Here is a 13,971-nt window from a genome sequence, read left to right on the forward strand (position 1 = left end):
CCTCCAAATCCCCCTTGCAGACACCAGTAGACTCTGGAACTCCCAACGGCTTCCCCACAAACTCTCTCTGCCGCCTGATCCTCCCTGAGCCTGCTTGCTGCCCTCCAAACCCCTCCCCTCCCCCCGTTAGCTCCCCTTGATCCCTAATTACTTTAGATTGGGTGGCCATTTTTAACTCAGTCTAACCTCCCTTAATGTCTACATACCCTTACTGCCTGGGAAATGGTCAATTCCAGTAATCCAAGTGAGGTGAGTGAGACCATCTGTGTAGTAAGCTACTACTCAGTGGATGCATCTACACATGAAATTAACATGATGCAACAACTTTGGAGCAGTATGAGTTGGAGTCAGCTGCTCCTGGGGGCAGCATCTACATGTGCATCTGGGGCAGCAGCAATTTGAGCCAAGGTGAAGCAGCCCTGGGCTGGCAGCAGGCTTGGGAGTGCAGGCCCTGGGCTCCGGGTGGCAGCATTGGGCACCCCCTGTCACTGACAGTAATATCTTACAGTGGAGTTAAATAATTTACTATACTCTAATACTGGTGCACGTGTAGATGGTAACACTTTACTGTGGAGCGAATTAGTCAACTCTGCAGTAAAGGGCACTTTTAGATGAACCCAGTATGACCGCAGGTAGCAGAATCTGGCCTTAGATGATTGCTCATGCAAATAGGTGCTTTGCATCTATCCATTTGCAATTAGATATTAGATATTTGGAGAGATCCAATAAAGGAATTAGGTGCCTAAGGCTAGGGACAGAAGGTACACATAAATTGGTTTAAGTGATCAGAAATTGGTTTTAAATCTGTAACAGCACAGAAGTTCAGTGTACATAAACCAGCTTCAAAATGGCCCAAACTTGTTTAAGATGAACCTGGTTGAATGTAGTATCAGACTTAACTGATTTAGGTCAGACTGGTTTACGGAACTTTTGTCCCAGACCCCTTCCTGGTTTAAGTGAAATCAGAGTCCCCCAGCATCCCAGCATGTTGTGCATCCCTGAGCTGGGCTTTGCTGTCTGCTCATCTGCTCTCTAGCCAGAGCAAGGGCAGAGGCGTGGGCAAATGCTGGCCTACCATGGCCTCCTGAGGCAAAGGGGGCAGGATGGGGGTTTATTCCCCCCTTCCTCCGCTCTCCCACCACGGGACACCAGATGGGGGCTGCCTGGCTGAGGCAAAGCAGCCCCTGTCAGGCATTTTCCATCCCCAACCACCCTTGCTGCTCAAGTGGTGGGGGGCATGGCCAGATGCTGACCCAGAGCAGCTGCCTGAAGTGAAGGGGTGAGGGGAGAATTATCCCCCCCTCCCTCCCATCTCCCAATTGCACAGGTCCCCACCTGGTATTTCACCCTGGTTGCTGCTCCAGTGGGCCCTGGGCAGCTGCCTGAGGCAAAGGGGTGAGGGGGTGAGAATTGTTCACAAGATCCCTCCCATCTTCCCCTGGGGAACCCCAGCTGGTATCTGCCTGGCCAGGGCATAGCAGCCCCTGTCAGGGTCCCTCCTCCTCGCCACTCCAGTGACAGGGGTGTGGGTGTGGCCAGACAATGGCCAGCGTGGCCCCCTGTGGTGAAGGAGGCAGGAACGGGGTTTATTCCCCACGGGAGGATAAACAAGTTGAGTGCCCCCTGACAGGCTGCTGTACCCCAGCCAGGGTCTGTCCAGGGGGAGGGGAGGAAGAGAGAAATAAATCCCCTCCCTGCCCACTTCGCCTCAGGAGTCCATGCCAGCCAGCATCTGGCCATGATGCCACCCCTGCTGCTGGAGCCAATGGTGTTCTGGAGAGCACAAACCTCTTCCCAGTTTGGGGGCTGTGCTGTGGGTGAGAGTGGGGCAGGGAGAGCTGCTATAGCCTGTGCAGGGTGTGTGGCAGTGGTGGGTCTTGGGGGGGTGGCTATGAGAGGCTAAAAGTGGTGGCAGTGCTAGGGGGAGCTTGGAGGGGTATGGCCACCCAAAAATTCACCTTAGCCCCTGTAGCTACCCTTCCCAGCACCACTGCCACCACCACTCACCTGTACAGGCTGTAGGAGCTGTGCCTGCTCTGCTCCCACCTATAGTGCAGCCCTGCACTGATAAGAGGCTTGCGTTCCCTGGGACACCATGACAGGGGCTGCTGTTTAAACCCCTCCCCAATCATACTCAGGCTTGAGGTTTAAACCCTGAGATTTAAACCCCTCCCCAATCATAGTCAGACCACCTGGGGCCTGGCTGTACCTCCCTTCCCCCCAGCTCAGCTTCCTTCTAGCCTTCAGGCCACTGTAGAAGGGAAGGGAGGGCTCACTCTAGTGAGCCCTGGCTTCTAGCCTGGGCCACTGCAGGCATGTGTCTGCATTTCCAGAATCAAAAGTGAATGTCTAGTCACTTGCTTGCCAGCTCAATCTGTGCAGGTTAGACTAATCTGCAAAGATTGAATCAATTCAGGCTTGGGCTTTTTGAATGTCTGTACTTAGCCTAACGGTTAAGCATGACAGTATCTAGCCTTTAGGCATTTGATCACTACAGTGAAATCCAGTCACCTGGCTTAGGAGATGCAGAGAGTTAGGTTCCTCTAAATGGGACCCAAAACAGCCAGTACACTTACCAAGGAGCTTCTTAAACTAAGAAGAAATGCTGAGGACAGAGTGGTTTTTGAATGTGGAGCATAGACAGCATCTGTAATACTGTGAAAAAAATCTACTTGATATAATCACTGCTATTACACTTTTATTAGAAACTGAGGTCACCCTTCATGTTTTAAAAGATGTTTTAGCAACCTGAATGCTTTTTTAACCTGCATGATTGCCACCATGTATTTGTAACTCAGATGTTTCCTGCTGTTTTAGCAATTATCAGTAAACTAATATGTCATGCCTTGGCATAGATGTAGTGTCCTTTGGCATATGGCCATAACAAGAAACATTTGTTCTCCACTGTGCACTAACATTCACTGCCTAGCCCCACATTTTTTTATTTTCAACACAGACTTGCAGTTTGATTCCAATGCCTGATTCAATCAGTTGTACATTGTTTGCAATTTGATATATTATAGCTTAAAACATGCATTTCCAAAATATGTTTATTTGAAGCTTTACTTACACTGCAGTATGTGGATTGTAGAATAGGGGTTCCCAAAACATGGTGTCTGGGCCACGTGCAGCTTGTGAAGTGTTTGTTTGCAGCACATAAAGAGTTGCAGTTTGGTTACCTCAAATTATCAGCAAGAAAAGTCAGCTGCGTAAATTCCACTCAAGCTTGAATTAAACAATGATGCTGAATTCCCTTATTGTAACTTTTTATATGAAGGCATATTATGATATGTCTGTCCCCTAGCATATCTCACCCATTAAATGGCCCTCCCTGAACAAAACTTTGAGAAACCCTGATATAGAATATAAGGCGTTATCTTGGGAAATATGTTTAATTCCTTATATACAACAACTAGATGCCTGACCTTGAAGTATTAATTTAAGCAGATTGTAAAGCAGGTTGGATTTGTGAGTCAAGAGGAAAGGTTTGTTATCATTTACTCTTTCTTGAAGAAGAAAATTGCTGAAGTGGATACTGAGTCACTCAAAATGTAAGCACATTCTAAGAAAGTATTATCCCCAGGTGAACTTAAATTTGTGTTCAACATTAAGTATAAAATTATGTGTTTCACCAATTCAGGCCCCTTTTGTAGTTGTATCATGACTTATAGAAAAGCTATATTAGGCCCTCATGAATACTTGTATAAATCCAGTGAGCCTATAGGGCAATCAGTGTAGGCAAAACTGGCTCATTGAATAGACTTCCTGTTCCACAGGCTTATGCTCAACAGATGTTGTAATACGGGTAAACCAAACCTCAAAGGAAGTGAAAGTTTTAGTTATGTGCAGTCATCTTGGATTGCAGTCCCTGGAGATATGTGCCTGTCTCCTTGGGGACATGTTGCTGTAATCTAGTACAGTTGGTAGTTTCAAATACACAAAACCTACCAAACCTAGCAGCAGTATAGCAGGCAATGCTCATGGTTCTTGGGAAGTTGGATTACTATAATCTACTAGTTAAACCAGAACAGTTGATGCACATTGTAACAAACAGGGTGCTTGTAGGAAATAGTCCTTCAAACTTGCACCCTGGTTAAAAGAATCACATTGTGCCCTGCCCAAAACCTTTGTTTTTCAGTGAACTTCTTGCTTATAGACGTATCTTTAGTACGCTGTGCATAGTTCCATTAATTGGAGTGGGTACCTAGATGATGTAGTAACTGACGTTACAAATGTGTGAGAGAGATTGGATACAAAAGGCTCTTCCTTTAAAGCTTTGGTATTGAAAGTACTTGGCCTCTGAGGGCCAGAAGTTGAAGGTTTTTGCCCCCATGAGGTGAAAAACAACATTTCAGCAGAAGTGTATTTCAGTGACCCCAGCTCTACACTAGTGATTATTTGTAAAGACATATTTTTCCCTTTTAACCCTGACTTGTTCTCACCAGTATCTACAATTCATAATCCCTTGTCTATGACATCATAATCCTCTCTAACAGTAGTAGATTAGCTGTCATAAACAAAGGATAAAGATCATGTATCCTAAGGAAACTGGTGAAAAGGTAAATTATGAGAAGTGGTTGTATGCATATACAAATATATCCATTGACTTTTAGATGGGACAAAAAATCTTAAGGGATCTTATATCTACCTCCTCCTGAATACCTGCAGCAGTACTGTACAATCTAATAAAATCTCAGTCTTGCCATTCAGGGGTGGTAATTGAAGTGATAATATGTAGAAAATGTGGATTCTCAAAACTACTCTCCAATACAGTGGCCATGGATAGTATCTTTAATAATCAATATTGAAAAGTATCTTACTTCCCTGTACATCATTTTCAATAACTGAATGTATTAAAAAGTTATTAAACACAATCCCCCCAGAGCTAATGTTTATATTTCCTATTGCACTTTAATATCCTAATCCTTTTACTTGTATATTTGGAGCCCAGTCCTGCTCCCAGTGAAGCATGTAGAAAATCCCCCACCGATTTAAATGGAGGCAAAAGCAGCATTGTGTGAAAAAGCTAAGTGGCATGAATTGGCATAGTGCTAGGGCTCTTTTGTCAAAGAAAGCCATTATTTCCATAAGTAACAACCAAACTGATATTTTGATGAGCCACACATGTCAGTATAGATTTGTGGTTGATTTAAGTTACTTTATTGATTTATTTCTGAATTCAATGATCCTTCACGATATTTTTGTTGGATTGTTTATTGTTTTATATTTGCATGGTTCACTTCTACTTTTTAAAATGTTCAGTGAACTTCTGATACAGTAGTTATCTTGCATCAGTGTTCTTTTAACCTTTTTCTTGTGTTTTTTTACAAATGCTTAAAGCATGTAGACACTATCTGATTTTACAAAGTGCTGTATTTAATGATGTTTGTTCAGATATCTGAGGACAGAATCTAGTCCTCAATTAGCATTTATGTAGCATGTAGCAATTAGGTAGTATTCCTTTAAATAACCTGTAGATACTCTAGAATCTTTGTTTTGGGTGCTATATTTTAGATTTCAGAAATTACCAGAACCCTACAGAGCAGCCATGTATATAGGAATGTATTCTTCTGGTTCTGGATGCCATTTTAATGACACTTTTCTATTAGCAAAAGGCCTCCTGTAGATATTGACAAAAAAAGGCCTTTGTAAGTGTAGCTTATTTTGTTCAGGGAACTAGAATAACTCGTGCAAGCAAAACCACTCCAGTTTGGTGGTATAAGATGCATCCCAACCAGGAGGATCTCTGGCATAGTTATGTCAGTTTAATGTTTTTGTAGTGAAGACCAAGATTTGTTCTGATGATTCTTCAGAGGACACTCTGAACTTATAGATTCATTTTATATAAAATGCATGTGTCTTTATGGAAAGTCCTAGAGAAATTAATAGAACTTGAAAACATTTCTCCTGGTTGTTGGACTTCCTTCCAATTGTAATAAATTATTAGATCCCTGCTACAGCCACAATACAGATGATTATTAAATTTGCAGTAGATTTTTAGTGAACCACCTGTAGATTCTTAGCAAATGTCTATCAGACCCTCTTATTCTGATCTCTATTAAATTCATAGTTTCATAATTTCATAGTTTCTAGGGTTAGAAGGGACCTGAGCAGATCATCAAGTCCGACCCCCTGTCAAGGCAGGAAAGAGTACTGGGGTCAAACGACCCCAGCAAGGTGATTGTCAAGCCTTATCTTAAAGACCCCCAGGGTAGGAGCCAGGGACTTTTCCAGTAGGTGGGGAGAGAGTGGGGAGAGGGTGGCTTGGCCTGCTGATGCAGAATGAAAGCCTGTTGCATTCAGATCTAAGAATCGTTTCACGTAGGCTTATGACCATTTAAATATGCAAGGCTGTTTCTGCAAGGAAAGGATTGGGAAATACTGAGAAAAATGGAGACTGGGATTCTTTTCTGTGGGCCTCAGAAGTTGTCTTAGTGAAAAAAAGTGGGGTTACATGAGCCTCTGTCCTCCATACAGCTTGTTTGGAATAATACAGTGTTATTCCAGATAAACCTGCAATCTTTGCTCATACAGAGACACACCTTTCTGTACCAGCCTTAATGCAAAAGCACTGTAGATGACTAGGGTATGCATGTAGGCTGGCTTCTTCTGTTGCATGCCTCCTGGTGACCTCTTGGATATCAACCAACTGAAAGGAGGTGCATCAGGTGTACAGTGCACTGTGGAGCATCCTGCACTTTTCCCAGCGGTTCTGCTTCAGCACATGGTTTCCTAGAAGAATCTAGGACACAGCCACCACTATTCCTCCAGGGGATCCAACTGTAGTGAGGCCCATATGCATCCCTCCAGCACATCTAAGCATATTAAGAACTGAATCTTGCCTTATGAATAAAAAGTCCCATATATTAGGGGTTCTAAAAATGCACTTTGTAAAGGTTACAAAATCAGTTTTAGGCAGAATGTGTCCCTCACCTGTGCAACAAAAGGTTTGAACATAGTACTGAAAATTCTGCTTTCCCTTATCCCATCTAACCTCATTGTCTGCAAACCAGACAGACCCAAAATGTCTTGTTGACATCAGCAAAATTGTCCATGGGTAATTGTGAACAGATGGGTGGATTGGGGCCCAGTAGCTGCAAGCAGAGAGGATCCTGTGCTGCAGGAGAAATTAATTGTACCGTTCTTTTTGGTAAGCACTGTAGCTTTGGGAACCACAAGTGGAGAGGCGAGTACAAAAATAGAGCCATATGAGGGAAACTCATTAGGGGAGCCTTCAAAAAGTTTGTAGCAGCTTCTATTGTAGTGCATCCTTCCTTACCTAAAAACTCCAGGAAGAGCAGCATGCCCAGTCTTCAGGGAAGCTGTGAGTAGTGTCCATGAATTTGCTAGGGATCTGTGGGTTCCAAAAGTGAAACTTCTGCTCATCTTCAGGAATAAGCTTTGACTTTTATTTTTGCCAGGGAGGCCTAAAATGAGGGACACGTGGAAAGTTTTATACATTTCAGGGAACTGTCTGGGGAAAGCTCCACATGTGAAATCTCTGCATGGTTTTTCACTTCCTTGTAGAGATGGAAGTCAGTCTAGCCTTGAATTTTACCCATGGTTTTCAGACCTGTGTTTGATCCCATGTAAGTTGTTAGAGCTATTCCAGATAGCACTTGTTCCTTTAAGTTCTAGCATACCCATTTAAAAATCAAACTTAAAACCTGCCTGGATAAGAATACAGTTCTTTATCATCAGCATCAAAGCTTAAAACAGAAGCAGTCTTAAAATATCAACTGTGCTATGAATGATAGCTTATCTCTGTAGCAGAGTAGTTAGGCACTGCCAAGCAGAATATTGAGGAATGAATAATATGGTTAAATAGCTCAGTGAATCACTTTACTTTAACATGATATTATCAAAGTCTAATTATATGCATATGGTTGGACAAACCAGTGAATGATTAATTAAACCTCAAAGAAGAGTAGTGTAAAAGAGACTGAGAAATCCAGCTTTGACAAAAGCTTTTGTCTCTAGTTTTATTTACTGCTTATTTCCACAGTGTGAAGCATCTTTCTCTCCTGGAAGTCAATGCCAAAGCTCTCATTGGCTGATTTAGGAGTAGAAGCAGGCTCTATTCTAGTTATTCTTTATTTTCCAGTGACTTGTCTTAGCTTTTTCATAGTATGCTTTGTGTATGATTCCATCAGCAATGCAACATGAAATGCTGAAAGGCATTTTAAATAAGAATATCCAAGAAGTATATTTTTCAACAAAAAAAAAAGCTTAATTTACGTTTAGAAATAAAAAAAGGCCTTCCTCCTTTTTATGGTAACACTGACTTTTTTTTAAATTTTATTTTAATATGTAATATTCTTAATTTTTTAAAGCCAAAGCCAACTGAAACAGTCACAACTGATGAGTCTGGGGTAAGATTAGTAAAGTGACCTCAGTGGTTTTATCTCTACTTGAGTTTATTCTTTTACCATGTCTATATCTTCCACTGATTTTTCTGTATTCTTCATAACTCTCCTACTTGAAAGGTGTATGCAGTGGTTTGCATTCATTGTCAATGTACTATTGAACTCTGCTACAAACAAACCCAACATGATCCTATTAACAAACTTGAAAAACTTGGAAATGCATGTGATGTGTGAGGCATTTCTAAAGGTCCTGTGTTTTTAGCATGTAATTTTTCCTTTCATATCGTGCTTATAAACATGAAAAGGCCCTACAGATACATTTTTCAAATCTTACCTCTCTTACTTTGCATTTGATGCTGTTTCTGAAAGTGTTGCATGCCGTGCTCTGTATTTGATTTGACTTCTCCATGATACCCTTCAGAACTCTGAAGACAGCGCTAGAATCTCCATCACTTTTTTCCGTCTCTTCCGGGTAATGCGACTGGTGAAGCTTCTCAGTAGGGGTGAAGGAATCCGTACTTTATTGTGGACATTTATTAAGTCATTTCAGGTCAGTAAACTCACCTTAAATCTGTTTTTAATTGAAAGTAAAGATAGTTCTCTTGCAATTGATTTACCGGCAATTACATGAAAATGAGAGGACTTAGGTAAAATCCTGTTCCCACTGAAATTGGTAGAAGTTTTGTGGCTGATGTTGAAGTCCAAGATTTCACCCTTAGTCTTGCAATTTTGTCTGTTATGGTGACAATTAGAAACGTTCTAGTGTGTAAAAGTGGCATTAGATATTTTTCTGTTCACTTGCACAGTAAACTGAACAGAATGATATATTTATGTAGATCATATTTCTACAGTAAACATGTTGGCAAACAGGCCAGATGATGGCATGTTGAAAAAAGAAATTCTTAGAAGAAGGCTTGTGAATCTTCAAATGTTACGGTTATGTAAAAGAGATTTTAACCATATAAGGTGTGTCTACACATGCATTTAGGTGCATTTTAAACACATGCCTAAATGTAATGCACATTAGCTTAATGCACATTAAGGTGACTGACTCATGTCTACACATGCATGCGTTAAAGCACATTAACGCTATGTGCACGGACTGACATGGGACTAAAGTTAGTCCCATGGACTGCCTAAAGTTAGTCCCATGTCAGTCCATACACAGAGTTAATGCACCTTAATGCATCTACATATGCATTAATGCATTTTAGCTATTTGCACTCTATTTGATATCTGCTTTTGCAGGTATCAAATTTAGTCACAAATAATCTAAAATTGACACTTTTAGGTGCATTAAGGGCACACACGTGTAGACATGTGCCCTTAATGCACCTTAAATCAGGCTAAAGTGCCTTAAATCAGCATGTGTAGATGTGCCCATATTGATCTTTATCATGCAAACCGTAATGAATGTGAAGTCTGGACATTTGTACACGTGCATTCAGTGCAGTGCTGGGCATTTTTAAAAGTGTCTGGTACTGTGTCCCACACATTTGTATAAATGGCAAAATGCACATCAGTGCTTACAAAAGGACCATGGTGCACTTTTGAATTAAAACACATTGAAGATGTTTTAGTTTCATAGCACACCACCACTGTTTTCTTGGTGCTGACATGCATTTCGCCATTGATGCAAATGCATGTGATGCAGTAGTGCCGGGTGCATCAGTTTGCATGCTCCATGGACTTCATTATTAAGTCTGCTCTGATGCGCTGGATTTCTGGTGCATCGGAGCAGACAAAGGTACGTCTGTAAATGCACAAGTAGAGAACTGGCAGGCAGTTTAGGATTTCTTTAGTATAGGAAAGCTCTCATCTAGCATAAACTGCCTCTCTCTTCTGAAAGCAGGGGGAAAAGCTGTATCTCAAGAGTAGGAGGGTATGAAGCCCAACTGCATTGGCTCAATTCGCAACTGCCATATGATTGAATAAGAATGAAAGTTTCACTGGCAGAAGTTACAGCAGCTTCCAAACTGCTCTAAACTACACTGGGACAAGGGCCTTAGCAGGTCTGCCTTTGCAATCAGTGCCTAGTTACTGTTACCTCATTGCCTCTGCCCACTTGTTCTGTGCATAACAAATCTCTCACAGGAGAGATTTAGACCATAAGCTCTAATTGCAAGCCCACTGTACATGGAAGAGTATTGAAAATGACAAATGACTTGAAAACTTTTTTCCTGAAGTGAAATATTAGATAAATCTGTGTGATGCAGCTGAATTCAGGAAAAAAATTCTCCATATCAAAATTACCAAAAAATAATAAAGGTCTTTTTCATTGTTTTAGGCTCTGCCGTATGTTGCTCTTCTGATAGCTATGCTGTTTTTCATCTATGCTGTAATCGGAATGCAGGTAATTCCAACTGTCACACAATAAAATACAGCATGCAAGGATCTTAGATTGGAGTTTGGCAAATGGTGTGCTAAGTCTAGGTGGTGTATGAAAACAGAAAGGGTAGTACAGGAGACCCTTGCCATTCGCGGGGGATATGTTCTAGAGATCCCCATGAATGGCAAAATCTGCGAATACTCTACTGCATTCATGAACGTTATCTGCATTCACGAATGGTGTGTGTCCCTGGCGGCTGGGGGCGGGGCATGGCTGTGCTGGCGGTGGCAGGAGCACGGTAGCAGTGGCAAGTACAGACCTCCTGCAGACACCACCGGCACTGTAAGAAAGTGTCATCATGCTGTGTGGGGAATATTTGGTGCACTGTGAATGTTTGAAACTGTGAATGCCAAATCTGCAAATATCGAGGGTCTCCTGTAGTAACTCATGATATAACTTGGTATAGAGCTGTTAACTGCATAGGTCAGCCATACCTCTGAGAAGGTGAGGTAGAGCTAACAGGTCAGACAGGAGGAGCTGGTCTCACCACCTCTGGAGAGCTGGCAGGAAACTCTGCCATAACTTCATGCTACCATCTGACTTCTTGTTGAAGAATAGAGTTGGCATTTAGAAAGAGTCTGTACAGACTTCAGAATGCAGCACGTGGAAACACTGAATTCCAGCTCATTGGAGCAGACTCCATTTGTGACTGCTGGAGTGTGGCCACTAGCGCACTCCAGCAGCCTTCTGCATTTTGTGTATCAGTGTCCCCACACTTAAAAATGGTGGTGGGGGTGCTTTATCAAAGCTCATCAAATGAGCTTTAGTTTAAGTCTAATTAAAGCACTACCCCGGAGTACGTGTACAAGTGCCCTGATACAGGGGCTAGGATACAGGCTCAGGTTGCTGTCTGAGTGCATGTTCCTTATGAGCATGTGCCACATCCAAGAATCAGTCTGCTCAAAGGGAGGTGCCTTAATTCAAGAGGGTAGTAAGGCTGGAGGGCCATCAAGGCTGTAAGTGCTGAAAGAAACATTCTTTTCAGGTCTCTACTTTCTGCAAGGAAGTTATACCTTACAAGAGAATTGCCCATCAAGAATGATGGAGGGGGAGGGGGAACAGGTGGGGACAGAGCACCACCCTGTGCCACTGCTGCCTCCCAGGAGTGCGGGGGGGGGAGCTTACACACAGCCACCACTGCTGCCACTCAGCGCTCTGCGCTTGCCACCCCCCACCCCCTGTGCTGCTGCCACTCGCATCTGGCCATGTGCCGCTCCATGCCACCCCCCCGCCCTATCTCCTCTTGCTCCATGTCCACCTGGCCTGCTTTGCTGGAGCCACATCCTGCCCATCATTTTTGACGGCCATTCTTGATGTAGCACTGGCTGGAGCCACACCCCACTGGGAGCCATGCCCCCAAAGAGCATTAGGGACAGGCACACAGATGGACACACCGACAGATGGACTAAGCCCTTTATATATATATATATTCTGTAGTTATGCTGCATACCCACTGCCTGCCTTTCGCTTCTTTCCAATCACGCATTGTGGCTGTGTCCATACTAATAAAAGCATTGCCATGTGCAGAAGTTCTTAAGTGATTTCCTACATCCCCAAAGACATAAAAGTTTGGAACAACTTAGCACAGAGGAAACTCAACTATGGTTTGAGGGGCATGGTTGGGAACATGTTGCATAAAATGACTTTGCTTTCTGGTTCTCAAACATCCTCCATCCTTGAACAGAAGGAAGTATATGCAGGGAGTATAAGGAAGGAAGATCTTGTAGTTAAGGCATTGGACTATAGCTGAAGAGACATAGATTCAGTCCTCCCACTGCCTATGTAATGGGGCAAGTCACTTAAAGTCCTTGTACCTCAGTACACAAGTCAAAATCTGTCTTGTATATTTAGATTGTAAGTTCTCCAAGCCATGAATTATCTCTTACTGTAAATATATACAACAGCTAGCATGATGGGGACTTAACCTCAGCTGATGCCTCAAGACACTGGGTAATACAAATAATAGAGATAAATAATAAAATCTGAAGTAGAACAAGGGAGGATGCATACCTGATTTAGAAAATGACACACTAAATGCTTAAATAACTATTCTGCAAATGCACCATCCTTACTGCATCTTGTCAAATTTGCCTTCTTACTAGGGTCAATCTGAAGCAATTGTTATTCATATGAAAGTGGACTTCTTTTAAGCATTGAGGGCAATTTGAACTGCAGGAATTATGCCTACTGTACATTTGGACAAAATGATATCAGGTGGAATCAGAAATATTCTTTGATACCCATTTCTGCCTGCAGGTTTTTGGGAAAGTTGCCATGAGAGACAATAATCAAATTAACAGGAATAACAATTTCCAGACTTTCCCCCAGGCAGTGTTGCTGCTGTTCAGGTAAGTGTATTGTAATATTTGCCCTTGTTAATCCCCGCTGATTCCAAAACTGATGTATGGAAGATGCTTTCGGCTTGTGCATGTGGATTTGCTTAACAGCTGTTTGAAAGGCTGAGGTTATTTAATATGATAAGTATGTAATCCTTTTTGAAATATGATTACAGTATACTGGCACCGAATAGTCCTAGGAATGTGTGAGAGATGCATAAGAATAATCTAAAATCCTCTTATCTGTTGTGGAAGTCCCTGCAAAAAATACCCAGCAGGAAGTATTATGAAGTCTTGAAACAGCCTCGTGGTGGGAGGCAGGGAAGAGCCAGGGCTGCACTCCAAGTGGCTCTGCCAGCCCCATGGAGCTCAGCCCAGCGGCGGGAGGTGGGGAGAGAGCCAGTGGCAGAGCCACTCGGAGTGAAGCCCTGGCTCTGAGTGCAGCCATGGCCAGTAGCTCCCCTCTTGCTCCCACCACTAGGCTTAGCTCTGTGGGGCTGGTGGAGCCGCTCTGAGTGCAGTTCGGTGGCGGGAGGTGGGAGAAAGCCAGGGCTGCGCTCCGAGCCAGGCCTGCACTCTGAGTGGCTCTGCCACTGGCTCTCTGCCACTTCCCACCACTTCCCACTGCCAGACTCAGCTCCGTGGGGCTGCGGAGCATCCCACCGCTGGGCTATACCCGCCAGGGCTGCTCTCAGAGCGTCTCTGCCACTGGTTCTCCCACTGCCTCCTGCCGCCAGGCTGAGTTTCATGGGGCTGGCAGAGCTGCTTGGAGCACAGCCCTGGGGAGCACAGCCCAGCAGCTGGAGGCTCCACAGCCCCATGGAGCTGAGCCTGGTGGCAGGAGGTGCTGGAGAGACAGTAGCGGAGCCACTCCAAGCAC

At 43.3% G+C, this 13,971-nt stretch overlaps 1 protein-coding gene across 1 annotated transcript in view; it reads left to right on the plus strand.

Moving 5' to 3' along the window:
- CACNA1D (calcium voltage-gated channel subunit alpha1 D) overlaps positions 1-13,971 on the plus strand; it is a 432,804-nt gene that overhangs the window by 347,684 nt on the left and 71,149 nt on the right. The window contains exons 32-35 of the mRNA XM_090022496.1: positions 8,334-8,372; positions 8,788-8,916; positions 10,654-10,719; positions 13,012-13,103. Coding sequence (XP_089878622.1) covers positions 8,334-8,372; positions 8,788-8,916; positions 10,654-10,719; positions 13,012-13,103 — 326 coding nt within the window. The remainder of the gene's footprint in view (positions 1-8,333; positions 8,373-8,787; positions 8,917-10,653; positions 10,720-13,011; positions 13,104-13,971) is intronic.

The sequence above is a fragment of the Crocodylus siamensis genome, chromosome 11 (genome assembly GCF_052110815.1).
Source record: "Crocodylus siamensis isolate JL-2025a chromosome 11, ASM5211081v1, whole genome shotgun sequence".
Taxonomy (NCBI): domain Eukaryota; kingdom Metazoa; phylum Chordata; order Crocodylia; family Crocodylidae; genus Crocodylus; species Crocodylus siamensis.